The sequence below is a fragment of the Camelina sativa genome, chromosome 11, assembly GCF_030686135.1.
Source record: "Camelina sativa cultivar CO46 ecotype springtype chromosome 11, ASM3068613v1".
Lineage (NCBI taxonomy): Eukaryota > Viridiplantae > Streptophyta > Magnoliopsida > Brassicales > Brassicaceae > Camelina > Camelina sativa.
Genome location: NC_141890.1, coordinates 31,482,555 through 31,498,757, shown reverse-complemented (window position 1 = coordinate 31,498,757; position 16,203 = coordinate 31,482,555). Strand labels below are relative to the sequence as shown.

General features: G+C 37.9%; 1 protein-coding gene across 1 annotated transcript; it reads right to left on the bottom strand.

The window, feature by feature from the left end:
- Positions 1 to 2,858: 2,858 nt before the first annotated feature.
- Positions 2,859 to 7,529, bottom strand: LOC104728481 (respiratory burst oxidase homolog protein D). Its single transcript, XM_087473651.1, has 8 exons — positions 6,563 to 7,529; positions 6,315 to 6,477; positions 6,084 to 6,132; positions 5,589 to 5,702; positions 4,331 to 5,140; positions 4,145 to 4,240; positions 3,174 to 3,975; positions 2,859 to 3,073 (listed from the first exon to the last, which is right to left on the bottom strand). Exons 1-8 carry the CDS (start codon positions 7,188 to 7,190, stop codon positions 2,964 to 2,966), a joined length of 2,772 nt encoding a protein of 923 aa, XP_087329777.1. The 5' UTR covers positions 7,191 to 7,529; the 3' UTR covers positions 2,859 to 2,963.
- Between the last annotated feature and the right edge of the window lie 8,674 nt (positions 7,530 to 16,203).

Below are 16,203 nucleotides of genomic sequence, written 5' to 3'. Positions count from 1 at the left end.
ACATTCCAAATTCAATCCGAACCCTTAAAATTACTCAAATGCATTGGATTGTTACATATTTTGACCCTAGAAACAGTACCAAAGCTGTTTACTGCTTCAAAACAATGTTTTCTCAGTTTTAGCCTGTTTTCTTGGTTTAAACCTGTTTTGGGATAAAACGGGTTTAAGTGTTGTCTAAACACTCCAAATTCATCCTGAACTCATACAATTAGTCAAATGCATTGTATTGCCACACATTGTGACCCTAAAAACACAAACAAAGCTGTTTACTACATCGAATCAATGTTTTCCCGATTTTAGCCAGTTTTGGGACAATATGGGTATAAGTGTTGTCTAAACACTCCAAATTCAACCCAAGCCCTTATAATTAGTAAAATGCATTGGATTGTTACATATTTTGACCCTATAAACACAAACAAAGCTTTTTACTGCTTCGAACCAATGTTTTCTCGGTTTTCGCCTGTTTTCTCTTCTTAAGCCTATTTTGGGACAAAATGGGTATAAGTGTTGTCTAAACACTCCAAATTCATCCCAAACTCTTATAATTAGTCAAATGCATTGGATTGTCACACATTTTGACCCTAAAACACACCAAAAAAAGCTGTTTATTGCTTCGAATCAATGTTTTCTCAGTTTTAGCCTGTTACGGGAAAAATGGGTAAAAATGTTGTCTAAACACTCTAAATTCATCCCGAACTCTTACAATTAATTAAATGGATTGTATTTTCACACATTTTGAACCTAGAAACACATAAAAAGCTGTTTACTGCTTCGAACAATGTTTTCTCGGTTTTAGCCTGTTTTGGGACAAAATAGGTATAAGTGTTGTTTAACACTCCAAATTCGACCCAAGCCCTTATAATTTGTAAAATGCATTGAATTGTAACATATTTTGACCCTAGAAACACAAAAAAAATCTGTTTACTGCTTCGAATCAATGTTTTTTCGGTTTTCGCCTGTTTCGGGACAAAATGGGTATAAGTGTTGTCTAAACACTCCAAATTCATCCCGAATTCTTACAATTAGTCAAATGCATTGGATTATCAAACAGTTTGACCCTAGAAACACAAACAAAGCTGTTTACTGCTTCGAATCAATGTTTTCTCGGTTTTAGCCTGTTTTGGGACAAAATGGGTATAGGAATTGTCTAAACATTCCAAATTCAACCCAAACTCTTTTAATTAGTCAAATGCATTGGATTGTTACATATTTTGACCCTAGAAACACAATCAAAGCTGTTTACTGCTTCAAATGAATGTTTTCTTGGTTTTCTAGGGTCAAAATGTGTCAAAATATGTTTCTAGGGTCACTAACATTGTTTTCTCGGTTTTAAACATTGGATTTTGAAATATTTTGATCCTAGAAACACTAAAAAGGTTGTTTCCTGCTTTTAAGCAAAGTTTTATCGGTTTAAGCTTGTTTTGTCGGTTTTAACATGTTTTGGGACGAAATGTGTGTAAATGTTGTCTAAACACTCCTAATCCATCTATAACTCTTATAATTAGTCCGATATATTGGATTGTGACATATTTTGATCCTAAAAACACTAACAAAGCTGTTTCCTGCTTTTAAGCAAATTTTTGTCGGTTTAAGCCTGTTTTGTCGGTTTTAACATGTTTTGGGACGAAATGGGTATAAGTGTTGTCTAAACACTCCTAATCCATCTATAACTATTATAATTAGTCAGATACATTGGATTGTGACATATTTTGACCCTAGAAACACGAACAAAGCTGTTTATTGCTTCTAAGCAAAGTTTTGTCGGTTTTAGCCTATTTTGGGACGAAATGGGTATAAGTGTTGTCTAAACACTCCTAATCCATCTATAACTCTTATAATTAGTCAATTACATTGGATTGTGACACATTCTTTACCTTAGAAACACTGACGAAGCTGTTTACTGCTTCTAAGCAAATTTTTGTAGGTTTTAGCCTGTTTTCTCAGTTTTAGCTTGTTTTGGACAAAATGTGTATAAGTATAGTCTTAACACTCCTAATCCATCTCTAACAATTATAATTAGTCAAATACATTTGATTGTGACACATTTTGATCCTAGAAACACTAACAAAGCTGTTTATGCTTCTAAGCAAAGTTTTGTCAATTTTAGCCTGTTTTCTTAGTTGTAGCCTGTTTTGGACGAGATGTGTTAAGTGTTGTCTAAACACACCTAATCCATCTCTAACTCTTATAATTAGTCAAATACATTGGATAATCCTAGAAACACTAACGAAGCTGTTTACTGCTTTTAAGGAAAGTTTTGTCAGTTTTAACATGTTTTGGGACGAAATGGGTATAAGTGTTTTCTAAACACTCCTAATCCATCTATAATTCTTATAGTTAGTCAATTTCATTGGATTGTGACAAATTTTGACCTTAGAAACAGTGACGAATCTGTTTACTACTTCTAAGCAAAGTTTTGTCGGTTTTAGCATGTTTTCTCGGTTTTAGCCTATTTTGGACAAAATGGTTATAAGTGTTGTCTAAACACTCATAATGTATTTAAAACTCTTATAATTAGTCAAATACATTGGATTGTGACATATTCCGACCCTAGAAACACTTACAAAGCTTTTACTACCTCTTGTCAATTGGTCCTAGGAGTCTTTAGACAAGATTTATTACTATTTTGTGCTAAAACTGACTTAAACAAAAAAAAAATGTAAAGATACAATATGACTTGTAAGAGTACAAGTGCAAAATGGAATGATACAAGAAGTCCATAATAACATTCTTACAACACCAAAGCTGTAACTAAATATTTACTATCTTATATTTAATTTTTCGCTTGAAGTTATAAAAAAAAAGGAAAGGAAAGGTAAACAACAAAAAACGGTTGGGAAAAAAAATAAAGAAGCAACGGGAAAAGATAGCTCATATGATTTTCATATAGTGAAAAGAATTTATAATAAATATATATCTGTTTTGATAATTGTTTTTTTATTTTTTCTACAGACCTATAGAATCTAAAAGTTCTCTTTGTGGAAATCAAACTTGGTGGTTGTCTTTCGAGAGAAATCCAAAGCTAGATTTTTTAATTCCTTTACCATTCCTGGCATTCCACAGTAAAAGACTCCTGCAATTAGAATTTATATCAGTATTTAATCTGAATCCATTACTTAATTATATAACAATGGGTAGATAACTAGATTAATGGTCGATATTAATTTGTATACCTATTCGTTTGCCGGGGTGATGAACTGCGACCTTCTTGTAAACTTGTCTCCAGTTAGGTTTGGCGAAGTGCGACTTGACACGTGTTCCCGACACGACATCAACACCGTTCTTAGCGTGTTGTAAGGACTGAAGCATGGCGATGAGAGCCACTCTTGCATCACCTTCCTCGTACACGCTCGTGCAATAATTGTGAAGCTCGATGATTCCTTCGTCGTCCAGCTCCGAAACCTCATCCATTATCCCCTTGAACCATTCGAACGATCCTTGTTCCCTAGTCACCCAATAGAAGTAAGCCTTCCTCGTCTTAAACCCTTTACTGTTGTTGTTGTTGTTACTGTTGTTGTTTTCGATGTCGCTGTCGCGGTCAGGAGATTTCATGTTGTTGATGATGTCCTTGAGGATACTGATCATAGGCGTGGCTCCAATGCCGAGACCTACTAGAAGAACCACATCATACTTCTTGTAGTCTTGTGCGGGAGCACCGTAGGGACCATCGATAAGGACCTTTGGGAACGGGAGGTTCCCATCTCCACCGTCTGCTCGGAGTAGACCGCTTTTACCCGCGGTAGGAGGTTTGCAGACCTCAGAGAAAACGGTCCTGAGTTTACGTGTCCAGTCACCGAGAGTGCGGATGTGTACGCTCAAGTATTCGTCTCCAGGAGCTGATGTGATTGAGAAAGGATGCCATTCGAAAGGAGATACGGCTCGGCAGTTCACGAACATGTACTGTCCACTTTTGTATTTGAATCCTTGTGGCTTCGTCATGTGTAGAGACAACACGTTCCCGGGATATACAGCTACCTGTTATTACATTTATACGTAACGTTACAAGTCTTTAAAGCATAATGTCAGAGGCAGTTTTCCTACTTTTGTCAAAACAGTTACACAAATCATGGCAGTTTCCTACGTTGGAAGATTTATATATCTAGAAACCTAAGGTTTTCAATTGATAAATAGAAGTATAACTGACCTTGAGCATCTTAACCGGTTTGATGCTTGATCTGAAAGCACGGATCAGCCTCTCAGATGCATACAGAAGGATGGGTACAGCGAGATACATCCATGTCTACAAGAATCACATAAACATGAAGTGTTATAAACCCGAAAAAAGGAAATAAATGAAGAAAATAGAATGACGAAGGTTTGAAGAGCGTACCGTTTTCTGATACCAGATCTTTGTGAGGTAGAGCTTGATACCGTGGACAATAAGAAGAGCATAAACAATGATGAACAAATGGTGGGAGTACCAAAAGGCATTGAAACCAGTAAGCTTCTTGAGGAAGTTAGGTAAGTTAAGCTTGTTACGACGGAACCAAGGCGTAGCAAGTGTAAAGGCTATAGCCATTAGCACAACCATCACAATACCAGTCCATCCTTCGACTCCCTTCACAAACCACCAATAACTCTCTGGTTGGTCTCCAAAGTATTTTTCCATAGGCTCGTAGGTTTCCTCATCCGCGGCAATTAAACGTGGGAAATCACACGTTAAATGCGCACCCGCATGGAGTAAAACCCCTACTACAATCCCGCTTGCAATAACCTTGTGGAAGTTGAGATTATCATCAAACGGAACTACAGTACCTAGCTTGGTCTTGTTCCTGAGCCATGTGATGGTATTGCGACAAACAGGCAGCAATATGAGAGCCATGTTGAATTTAAGAGTCTCCGCGCCACCTTTGGCGACACAAACGCAATAACCCATCACGTCATAGGCAGCTTTGTTCTTGTACTGAATGAATTTGTAAGCAAAGAGGCCACAGCAGATGCCAAGCCATAGCATCATGATCCATAATCTCTGCCAGTTATCAAGTATGAAGTATTTGATTTTCTCCGACCATCTCACCAAAGGGTTGGTCTCTTTTGCCGGTTTCAACTTCTGACTTAGCATTTGACTTAGTATCCTGCTGTCTCCAATCCGCACCGACTGGTTTGGTGCTTGTAGTAGCAACATTTCCAAGTTTTCGATCTGTTTCACCAATGTCCATTTAATATCATTAAACTATCTATAATACTAGGAAATACAACACTAATGCAGCATACTGATATTTTATAATACTTTTCATAGGCTTCTCCACTATTTTAAATAAATACTGATATTTAAAATACTTTTCATGATTCATTTCTTCGTATATATATTTTATAATTTTATTGGCCATTTCTCATACTGGAGAACCACCCATCTACAGTTGTTGAGTTATTGTTGATTGATTAGGTAAAAAACCAAGATGGCCCAATAAGTTGAAAATAGCAATCAAGGTGGCCCAATAATTTTGACCACTTTAGATTTCTAGAAGACAAAAGAACCTTGGGATTTTCCACGTTTTTCCTAGTTTTTTAAGGGTGGTTAAATTTACGACATACATAGTATATATACCATTAGTGTAATTGAGTAGGTGAAGGTGGACCACACGTACCATAATAAACCCAGCATTGTCTGGGTCCAACTCTTCCATTATCAACGCTGCATATTCTTTGGCTTGCTTTTGAATATTAGAGAGCTTGTTCGCTGAAGCACTAAGACTAATAATCTGCAATTAAATTATTTGAAACATTAATAACATAAGCGAAAGTAATAAGGGCTACTCTTAGCTTAGCGGAAAAAAAAAAAAAGGGCTACTCGAAAACCAAAATAAAATAAATTAGTAATTATTCTATCTATCTAGTAACCATTATTGTCGTGTTCACATGCAGTTAATATATTGCTGATGTTAACAGTAAACGTCATCAGATAAAGTCAAGTGGGGGTTTGCGCGTGGACAAAATTGTCAAGATTATCAACCAAGAATATTGATAGATATATAAATAAAAATATGAGAAAAAATTATCAACCAAGTATATAATATATGTACATAAAACTAATAAAATAATTTTTTAAAAGATAATTATTGAATGGTGTTTGGGTTTCTCACCTCAGCCACTTCTTCTTCTGTTACTCGCCCATCTTCATCTTTGTCCACCCTGACCAAACGGTGATGTCATTTATTAGTTACATATCCACCAAATGATTAATATTATTATTTTGGTCCTTAAATTCTGATGACCGTTTAATTTTCCATTAAGAGTCAAATCTTAAACGACAAATAGTGATTACGCGTTAGATATTTCTTTTGGGTTAGGTGAAATACGTAAAAAAGCTTTACATGTCGAAAAAGACTTGGAGTTTGGCATCGAAGCTTTCATCTGAGATCTGTTCCCAGAATAGCCTGAGCTGTTCCTTTGTGATCGCATCGCCCGAAATGTTATTCCGGCGAGCTAATGCTCTAAAGAGCTGGTCTGCAAACTCTTTAGATTCCTTGTTCATTCCTAGAGTTGAAAAGATAAACTTTAAATGAAACTAACAAAAATGGAAACGTACAGTAGAATTGTTTAGCAGAAATGATTTAATTACCTAAACATTCCCAAAACTTGAATGAGAGTAAGAGGCCGTTTGAGTCAGCGGAGAGTTTATCGAAACGTTGATCGACGGCTGGCCACGCGGCTGTCTTGGTGGCTATGAACTTGAGACCTTTGAGTGCGTGGATGGCGGCAGAGCTAGTGCGGTCAAACCGCCGCACGGCCGGGGAAGGGCGTCTAGAGAACACGCGGCGGAGCTCCCGCGAGGCGTTTTTGATGCGTGAGGAGGTGCTTCGAAAGAAGGATAAGGAAGTGGTATTGTTGAGGTTGCTCTCGAGCGTCTTCTTCGTGAGAAGTGCTAGCTCTGGATCCTCTAGGTGGGATCCTCCTCCAGCTGCTTGTTGGACGCTGTGGACGGCCACAGAGTCGTCCCTAATATCCAACGTGATCTCCACGTACTCATCGTCGTCACCGTGGCCGCCGGTAACACTATTGCTTCTCTTGGGAAGATCCGCCGCGAATCTCGCGTTTTTCTTGGACGCACGTTTAGGCCCGCCGAGCGGACCGCTAAAGGCGCCGCGGTCGCTAGCAATGCTTTCTGTATCGGAGTTGGTGTCCGAGTTAGCTCCTCGTAGAATCCCAAGTTCATGGTCGGTACTTGAATTGCCTCGTCTCATCTTCATCAATTCTAACAAACTAAAAAGATCTCACTCTTGATATGGCCAAGAAAACCACGGAGATCTATGCAAATAACACCCGAAATTTTACTGTTTTAGTCAATACATAAAATTTATGCTCTCAAAAAGTGTTTGATTTTTGTGTATGGAAGAAACTGATTTTTGTTTAAAATATATTTATAGAGTGGAGGAATAGATGAAATAAATGGCATGCAAATTGCCATTTATCAGTTATGTGCTAAATCACGGAAGGTAGTGGGAAACTATGGATGGACCGCACCGGTATGGTCAAAATTCTTTACTGACCATTTATTTTGACTTTCTTTTTCATTTCAGCTTTGGGTCATTTTATACATTTCAACACCGAGTCATTTATACACCAACCCCGTGTGAATTGCTTAAACAAAAAAGACAAAACAACGTAACCCCGTGTGAATTTTCATAGACAAGATCTTGTGAGGAGGTATGTCATTTTGAATAGCAAGATCTTGTCATTTTGTGAATTTTCATAGTTATTAGGTTTTATATTATTGGATTTGAGCATATAAATTCAACTCATTATAATTAATAGGTTGGGTTGAACCCGTCTATGAAAATTTCAAATTCATATAGATATGTCATGATATATCATGGTTTTTAGATGTTTTTAGCTATAATATAAGTCTTATTTATAGAATCTTTTTGGTATTTTTAGAGTCTTTTGAGTCTTTATAGGATTTAGCATGGATGGGAGCATAATGGAGCTAAATAGGAAGATTTGGAGCTTAATCAAGCATTGAGTCTGAGCTACGAATTTGGGAGACAAGTTCAGAAGTCAGCATCAATCGATGCAAGTGATGGTGTCGATCGATGCATCATCCAGCAGAAAAATTGGAAGTTTTCCCACAAGTTTTGAAGATTTACAAAGCTACCCCAAAGTTTTCCATATTTGCATCATTAGTCCTTAGACGTTTTTAGGATAGGATTTTTGGGTCATTGTTTAGACCTAGGCTTGATTTTTCCCTGCAACTTTTTAGAGAAAACCCTGAGAGATTTTTAGAGAGCTTTTAGAGAGAAGAATCAAGACTCTTTCACAGAAGATTCAGAACTCCTTTTTCTTCTTCTTTAATCTCTTAATGCTATCTATTTTATTCATGATTTGTGTTCTTGCAATTATGTCTGAGTAAATCTGCTTGTTAGGTTTAGGGTTTCTCATTAGGAATTTCATGGATTGTTAGATTGATTAATTGTTTGGATTCATTATCTTTCTTGTTCTTCACTATAGGTTGTTCTTCATATTAATCCTTGATTAGCCATCTCGAATTAATAACTTAGGAAAATAAATTGATATGAGAATATAATTGATTTTCCTCACAAAAACCTTTGGTGAGCAAAATTACTTTTTGCAAAGAGATTTGAATTAGTGATTTTGTGAACTTATATAAACTTGATTTTATTGCTGGTTTTTAACTTGAATTTTGCAAAGAGATTTGGATTTTCGGGTTTTAAAACTTAGATAATATTTGCAGTGAGAACTGATTTATTTTACAATTGTGTTTAGAGTTCAAGAACAGTGCTTAATTATTGAATCCTGCTTGTTTAATTAATTGATCTGTTTTTCCATGATTTCTTGAGAATTTCCCTAGGCCTAGCGTTTAATCTTTCTGAATTTACAACTCTTTTATTTTTTGTTTTTGTATTGCTATTTAAATTACAATTTTGGTTTAGCATAATTAAAAGATTATTGAATCTATTGTGTGATCTAGTGATCAACAGGTCAATTAAAACCCAAGGTGCACTCAACCACGATCTAGTGGTGTCGTCGTAGCACTTCAGGGTCTAATCCACAGAGACCAAGTGATGCACTATGAAATTATATAGACCGAGTATAGCTAAAGCAAAGAGAAGTTTGTGTTGCAAGTAACCGAATTAAAACAGAAAATAACTAGGGTTTGTAAAAATCAAGAGAAGGTATTGGGCGTAGGGATTCAGTTGGGAGTTATGATCACTAAATTTAGGGGTCGGATTGGGAAAGCATTAGATACCGATCTTGAACTCAAATCTCGAATGTAAAACTAACCTACTGTCGTAGCATTAGTTATCTATGCAAGGTATTGATGAAACTCTAAACCGTCATTTGAATCTAAACAATCCTAGCAAGCAATAAGTTCAAGTTTGATTTTGTTCACAAGGTGCCTTAACTTCAACCTTCGTCGGCTAAGGATCACCTTGCTCACCTATGTTCTTTCAAGCAATTCAACAACACTTTTGATGCCTAGATGAATTAAACCTATGATCATAAACTAGGTAGCTAATCTAGTTTAAGCAATAAGAACAACAATAGATGAAGAACACAATAGATCAATCCCCAAATCTAACAACCTAAGTTTAGAAAATCATGAAACCCCTTTTGAAACCCGAAACCCAACAGTTAGACTACTCCGACATGACAATCAAAGAACAACAAATCAAAGATGAAGAAAACATGTTTGAATTGCAAAAAAAGAAATAAAAGGGTTCAAAATTCTTCTCCAAAGAGATACAAAGGATTAGAGATCTTCTCCCAAGCTTACTGAAACTGATTCTTTTTGTGTGGTTGGGTGAATGATGATGTATGGAATGAATGGATGTCAGGGTGTTTCAATTCCCCTTATGCAATTGTAGTATAAGAGGTGTCAATCCAATCTGAGTGTTTGTGAACAATCAAGATGTGCATATGAGTCTAAGTCAAGCCAATTGTAAAGATTGTTTGTCACTAACAATCCTATAATGAGATATGAAATGCAGAAAGTAAAACCAACTAGAACAAGATACTAAATGCAAACAGAACAGACAAATTAAAGCTATAATGAAACTAGAACAGAAATAGACACTATGCTGATGAACTAATGCAAGACAAGTAATGAACAGAAAACTAAGTGAATGCAATAGAAATGAAACAGGAATGAAACAAGACAATCACAAATCATAAACACAAGTTCTGGGGACGAACTCGAGCAGCACTCGACCGAGTGTAGGTCGAGTACAGGGTCGAGCTAGACTAAACGTGAAAACTGAGCAACACAATAAAAACAGAGCAATGCAAAAACGAATCAAACGACAAGCAAGCAATGATATTTAGACTAAGATATTAATAAACAAAGAAGGCCTTGAGGAGGGATTCATGGGCTGAACTAATCATTGTGGTTATCTAACTTGGTCAACAAATCTCATGCAAACTTTGAGCTGATCTCTAGACATACTATTCTAAGACATGTTTAATCCACTCTCATGGCAAGAAACAATCAAACCTATGCATTTCTAGACTTGTTCTCACAAAGTAAAGAATCTACACAAGCAGGCATTAAGCAATACATCTCAAACCAAACAAGACTTCTAATCTCTTAGCAAGCCTAATGGTAAGCTCTAGATCTAGCCTTATCTATGCTCCTTAGACATTGGTGTGATGCTAAGATGCTTGAAATCAAACCCTACCTTCTCAGATATAGGATCAGCATTAAGAACATCTAGCCTAGAAGATATCTACAACAATCAAGCTTGACCAAATCAAATAAACCACAAGATCAACCCAGCCTAACCCATCCTCAAGATCCTAAACAAACTACTCACAAGAACACATGGTGAAATAAGTCAAAAACCCAGAAAATATTGAAACTTGCATCATTAGAAAGATGAAACAGAGATCTACAATATTGATGAAGAAATAAAACTCGAAATCTTAATATTTTGAAAGTTATGAAACAAACAAAATACAAGAATCTAGTCATTCTTTCTTAAACAAGTACAAAATCTAAAATAAAAGAAAGTGCAAAAGGAATAAATCTAAAAAAGGTAAAAACTAGGTTTTAGACTCTCTAAAAAGCTGGACTCCTTCGTAGCTGCAGGTACAAGGGCCTTATATAGGAGATGAGGTGGAAGCCCTAAAAATACAAAAAGTCAAAGCAGTCAACGGCTCGGTCAACTCGACCAGTGCTCAGTCGAGTGGCTGGTCGAGCTGGCTTCTCTCGTGCATTCTCCACTCGGTCGAGTCCTTCTCAGCACACGGTCGAGTGCCTGGTCGAGTGTGCGGTCGAGTTGGACTCTGGACTTTGATTCTTCAGCCTTAACTCTCTTGTTTTCTCCTCATGATTGCTTCACTTCTCCTCAGCATTGCTTCCATGCTCCTTAAGCTCCAAAATCACCTGTTTATGCATGAAAAGATGCAAATGCAATGCAACTATACTCTAATGCATGATTAGTCCTAAAGCTACACAATAATGGCCTAAATAGATAGCAAAAGATGCAAAAGTTGTGAATAAACTAAGGGAAAACAAGGTAAAATATATGAACATCAACACCCCCAAACTTAGTCTTTGCTTGCCCTCAAGCAAATAATCAAAACAAAAGAAGGTAGGTGAGGTTTGAAAGTGGGATCTCAGCTCCTAAAGCTTGCAAATAGACTATCTAGAATCAATGTCCAAGTTACTAGTACTATGATGCAAGTTGAATGAGCTATACTTAAAGACTTTAGACAAGCATATCACAACCTTTATTGATTTGAGCCTTAGACATCCACATGCATTCAAATCAACCATTTCCTTTAACATTCATTAATCAAGAACATGAATCAATTATATGCAATGCTTAAACTCATTTGGCTTGGAAATAAAGGCTTTGAGACAATGATGGTCTCTTTTTAGAGTAGGGCTTATCAATATCAAGGTTCTCTCATGAAAATGGATTGAGTTTTAGAAGAATGCTAAAGGTAAGAACACCTAGACACATACAAGAATAAAACCTTGTCTACCCAAAGGCTCCCAAAGTGTTTTATCCTAGCAATCTAAACCCAAATGATCCTAGTTCTACCCTTTAACTTCTTCTTTTCTTTTTTCACCCTTTTCTCTTTTGGTTTTCAAGTCTTAGGAGATGTTTCTTCTTTGATCTTTCTAGTGGGATGGGGGATTCTTACTTATTTGCTATGGTTCTCTTTTCTTCTTATTCTTAAGACATATAAGCATTTTGCTAGACTTCTCTTTTTTCTTTCTCTTCTTTTCTTTAATTAGAACCATTACTCAACATTTTTTTACTTAAACACATTCTCCTCTTAAAGACTCTACCCTCTTTTCTTTCTCTTTTTCCTCTTTTCTTTTCATAACAGCCAAGTCCCAAACCCAACAAGTGAACCACCTAGTCCTATCTAGTTTGAAAAATGCAAACTAGAACTACACAAGGCTTTACTCTTGTCAGTTCAAACCTAACACTTTCTACCAAGCTCAATCCAAAAATAGGCCTCACACACACAAGAATAAACATGGATTGAAAGAAGGTTTGGTTTAGGGGTAGGGGAACTGATTCTTAATGAGGAAATCAGCTACTTGGATCAACAAGAGTGGTGAAAAGGAAGAAGATGATCCAAATATGTATATGGTATCCATGAGTTTAAAGCAATGCACACATTGATAATTGAAAGTCAATATTAGGTTCTTATAAATAGGAAATGGTTTCAAATCTCAACATGCTTCAATTTAGACCAAATTCAATGTTGGAATTCAAGGCTTGGTTCAATCTTATGCTTCTAACCACTCAACTAGCATCAAAGTACTATTAACTTGGGCATTGATCCTAGTCTAGTGAATAAACAAGCTAACAAGGGAATACTCATCATAGATCCCTAATGCAAATACTATACAATCCTACATGAAACATGCTAAACAAGATCCTAATATGCAATGCAAACTACATGAACACTTTTTTTTTTATAAAGAATTTTGCAAAAAATTTCAAATTTTTAGGGTTTTTCTATGCCTTAGATGCTATGCAAGTATTAACATGATGATGCTAAAAATTTGAAATAAGAAAACAAAACACAACATCAAATGTTATCTCAAACCCTCCCCCAAACTTAAATCACACAGTCCCTGTGTGAAAGAAATTTGATTGAGGATTCAAGATGAAAAACAAAAAACAAAACACAATGTCAAATGCAATGATATTTACAAGTGAAGGTGATAGTGGTACCTTAGGGATTGTGGAAGTAGTTGTCCACATCCATCTGCATGTTGTCATAGGAGTAGTTGGGGTCTTGCTGGTGACTTGGAGGTGGAGATTGGGGCAGCTCGACGATGGGAATCGACCGGGACTCGGTCGAGTACGTGCTCGAGTGGGGGGGGGGTCGAGCTGGACCACGAGTGTCAAAATTCTGACCTTGCTGCTGGTAGAACTGCTGGTAGAGTGCTGGATCCATGAAGTACTGGGGTGGGATGGGAGGGTAACCTGGATATCCTGGATAAGCAGCTGGAGGTGGGAAGCCATAGGGCGATCTGGGCTGGAACTCGGCCGAGTACATTGGAGGTGCTCGGTCGAGTGGGTGCTCGAGTGACCCGGTCGAGTACCTTGAAAATGGTTGTTCTCGGGTACTTGAGCTCCTCTTCCTCTGATTTGGCTCATACATTGAAGCCCTAGCTAGTTCCACAGGGTTCGCAACTCTAGAAAGTGCTCTAGTTGAGCTACTCCTCCTCAAAGGACTTGATGGTGTAGGTGAAGAATTCCCACTCTTCAACTCAGCAGTCTCCTTCTTTAAGCCCTTGATAGACTTAGCCATGTTGGTCACCTTCTTCTTCAGCTTATCAAACCTCTTCCCATGCCATTTGTTCCATTTTTGCAAAAGAGTTAATCTCTTGGTAGCCTCCCTCACTCCTCTACTATCTCTTGGGCTGAGCTCATAATCCTCAAAGTAAAATTGCTCCTCCCCATCAGCCATTTGCACATCTCCAGCTTCATCAACTCTAGGTTGAACTATCCCATCAAACAAATGCTCCTCAGCTGGCCAAAAGTCAATGTTGGCTCCTTCTTGAATGGTGGTGAGCTCTTGGTTAGGCAAAATCAGTTGCTTTTTCCCAAGTGTTGGAAGCTCAAAGTTGAAAATGTGATTCCCTTGATGCATCTCCTTGGCTAGGATGAGAGTAGAGGTGAGGTAGCTAGAGTCAATCCATCTTGGTGAAACCCTTTCTCCTCTAAGTGGAACCTTAGCAGCTTGTAGGATTGGAGTAATGATGCCTCCAATGGTTAGTGCTCCTCTTGATTCTTTGTTCTCCAACTTGCCTACCCAACTTCTCAAGTAAATCATGTGGTCAATGAGCACCATTGCTAGGTCAGTCTCCACAGTGCTCCCAAGAATGATGGTACCATTTCTTGCTTGAAAGATGATTCCATTGAGAGCCAAATCAATCATCTTTAGCTCCTCCTCATTAATGTTCCCAGTTTCCTTCCTAGCAAAGAAGGTGTTGGCAAGAGCTTTGTGGAAGTACCTTAGGACTGGGCTCCTTATCTTTGAACTCTTGGAATTGGAGGATGAATAGAATTTGTTGTCCCCAATGGTTTCCCACACAGCATAGAGCTCTTCTCTTGGAATCATCAGACTTCTATTGCTCCCAACCTCAAAACCAAACACATTGGCTATCTTCTTCATTGAAAGATCATACCTTTTCCCCTTGATTGTGAAAGCAATGTGACCAGCTCCAAACTCAGCATCCTTCCTTGCATATGTGTGCAGCTTGACCGTGGCTAGAAACTCACAACTCTCTTTTTTGTAGCCCTCCATGCAAAGCCCCATAAACTTGGTTAGGTTGCTCTTCTCAAAGAGATACTCCACATCTTCATCAATGGCTAGCTTCTCCATGGTTTCCTTGTGTGGATATCTAGTCCCTAAGAACTCCATTCTCATGAAAGCATCATAAAGTTGCCTCTTTGACAACCCACAAGACTCAGCTTCTCCATCATCCTCTAACTCTTCTTTTTCACTTTCTTCCTCACTCTCATTCTCACTCTCCTCTTGTTCAACCTCAACTGCTGGCCTCTTCCCTTTGGCCTTGTGTCTCCTCATGAAATCATTGAGAGTTGACTCCCTTTCCTCCTCACTTTCAGTCTTCTCAGGATCTTCCTCAACTCTCTCTCTCCTTGGGCACGGCATCTGGCTCAACCGGCTGCTCGAACCGCCACTCGGTCGAGTGCATGATCGAGTGGGGCGTCGAGTGACTCTTCCAGCTTCTCCTCTTGATTCAAGGCTAGCATCATGACGTTCCATGGAGTTTGCAGCGGTTTGTTGAGACTTCCTAGTGATCCTTGAAGACATTTTTTTTCAAAAAGAACTGAAGGGAATAGACTCAAAGCTCAAAGTTAATAGGTTAGTGACCCAAAAACTTGAAAGAACTAAGTTTGAGCAAAAGATAAGCTATGAGAGAGACTTTAAAACTTGAATTCAATTGTTTTGAGCAAATGAGAGAATGTGAGAGGTATAATCTCGTGCAAGGTCTATATAAAGAAGCTAAGGGGACAAAGAGACAAGGGTGGAGCGTCCATATCATTTAAATTTGAAATGGGAATCTTTGACCTGCTTTTTGCTGCCACTCGACCCCACACTTGACTGTACACGGTTGAGCACCTTGACCAAATTTTAAAATTTCAAAATTTTTCTTCTTGTTCTTCCCTCCACTTGATCGTTCTAGCGATTTGAAGATCAAATGGGCTTAAAATTCCTTTCTAGCTCGGTCGAGTACCTCTCGTGGGCAGGTCGAGTGGGCCTGCGTGTCTCCTTCTCCAAGTCTAAATCTCTCCTTACCCAACTACATTTTCACCTAAAAGCCTGTCCAACACAAACATAAAAGAAAACACATCAAAACTACAAGGAAAATAAACCATATTTACAAAGGATACCTTATGGACTTCCTCCCTAGTGAGCTTGTTTAAAGTCACTAAGCTTGACTTTGGTGTCCTTTTTAGACTTGGTTTAGATACCAAGGAGGTGATGAAATCCTCCCTGGAACCTCTTGATCACTGTGAAGTTGATCCTTGATCTCCTCACCCTTAACACACAAACCATATTTCTTCTTGATTTTGAGCCTTGGTCTTGCTTTCCTTAAGGACCTCTTGTTCAGCTTAACTTGGAGATCCTCAACCATACTAGTCAACTTTTGAACTGACCTCTTAAGCTTTTCCACAGAATCATCTTGAAAGGAGATCTTAGCATTTGGAGTTGCTTCACCACTTAAACCTTCTTGACCTC

Bases quoted from the DNA above. Each gene is read 5' to 3' on its own strand.
- LOC104728481 (XM_087473651.1), bottom strand. From the start codon at position 7,190: ATGAAGATGAGACGAGGCAATTCAAGTACCGACCATGAACTTGGGATT. The intron at 5,703-6,083 runs GTGAGAAACCCA...ATTTAATTGCAG, and splicing joins CAGAAGAAGAAGTGGCTGAG to ATTATTAGTCTTAGTGCTTC. The intron at 4,241-4,330 runs GTACGCTCTTCA...TGATTCTTGTAG, and splicing joins AGATCTGGTATCAGAAAACG to ACATGGATGTATCTCGCTGT.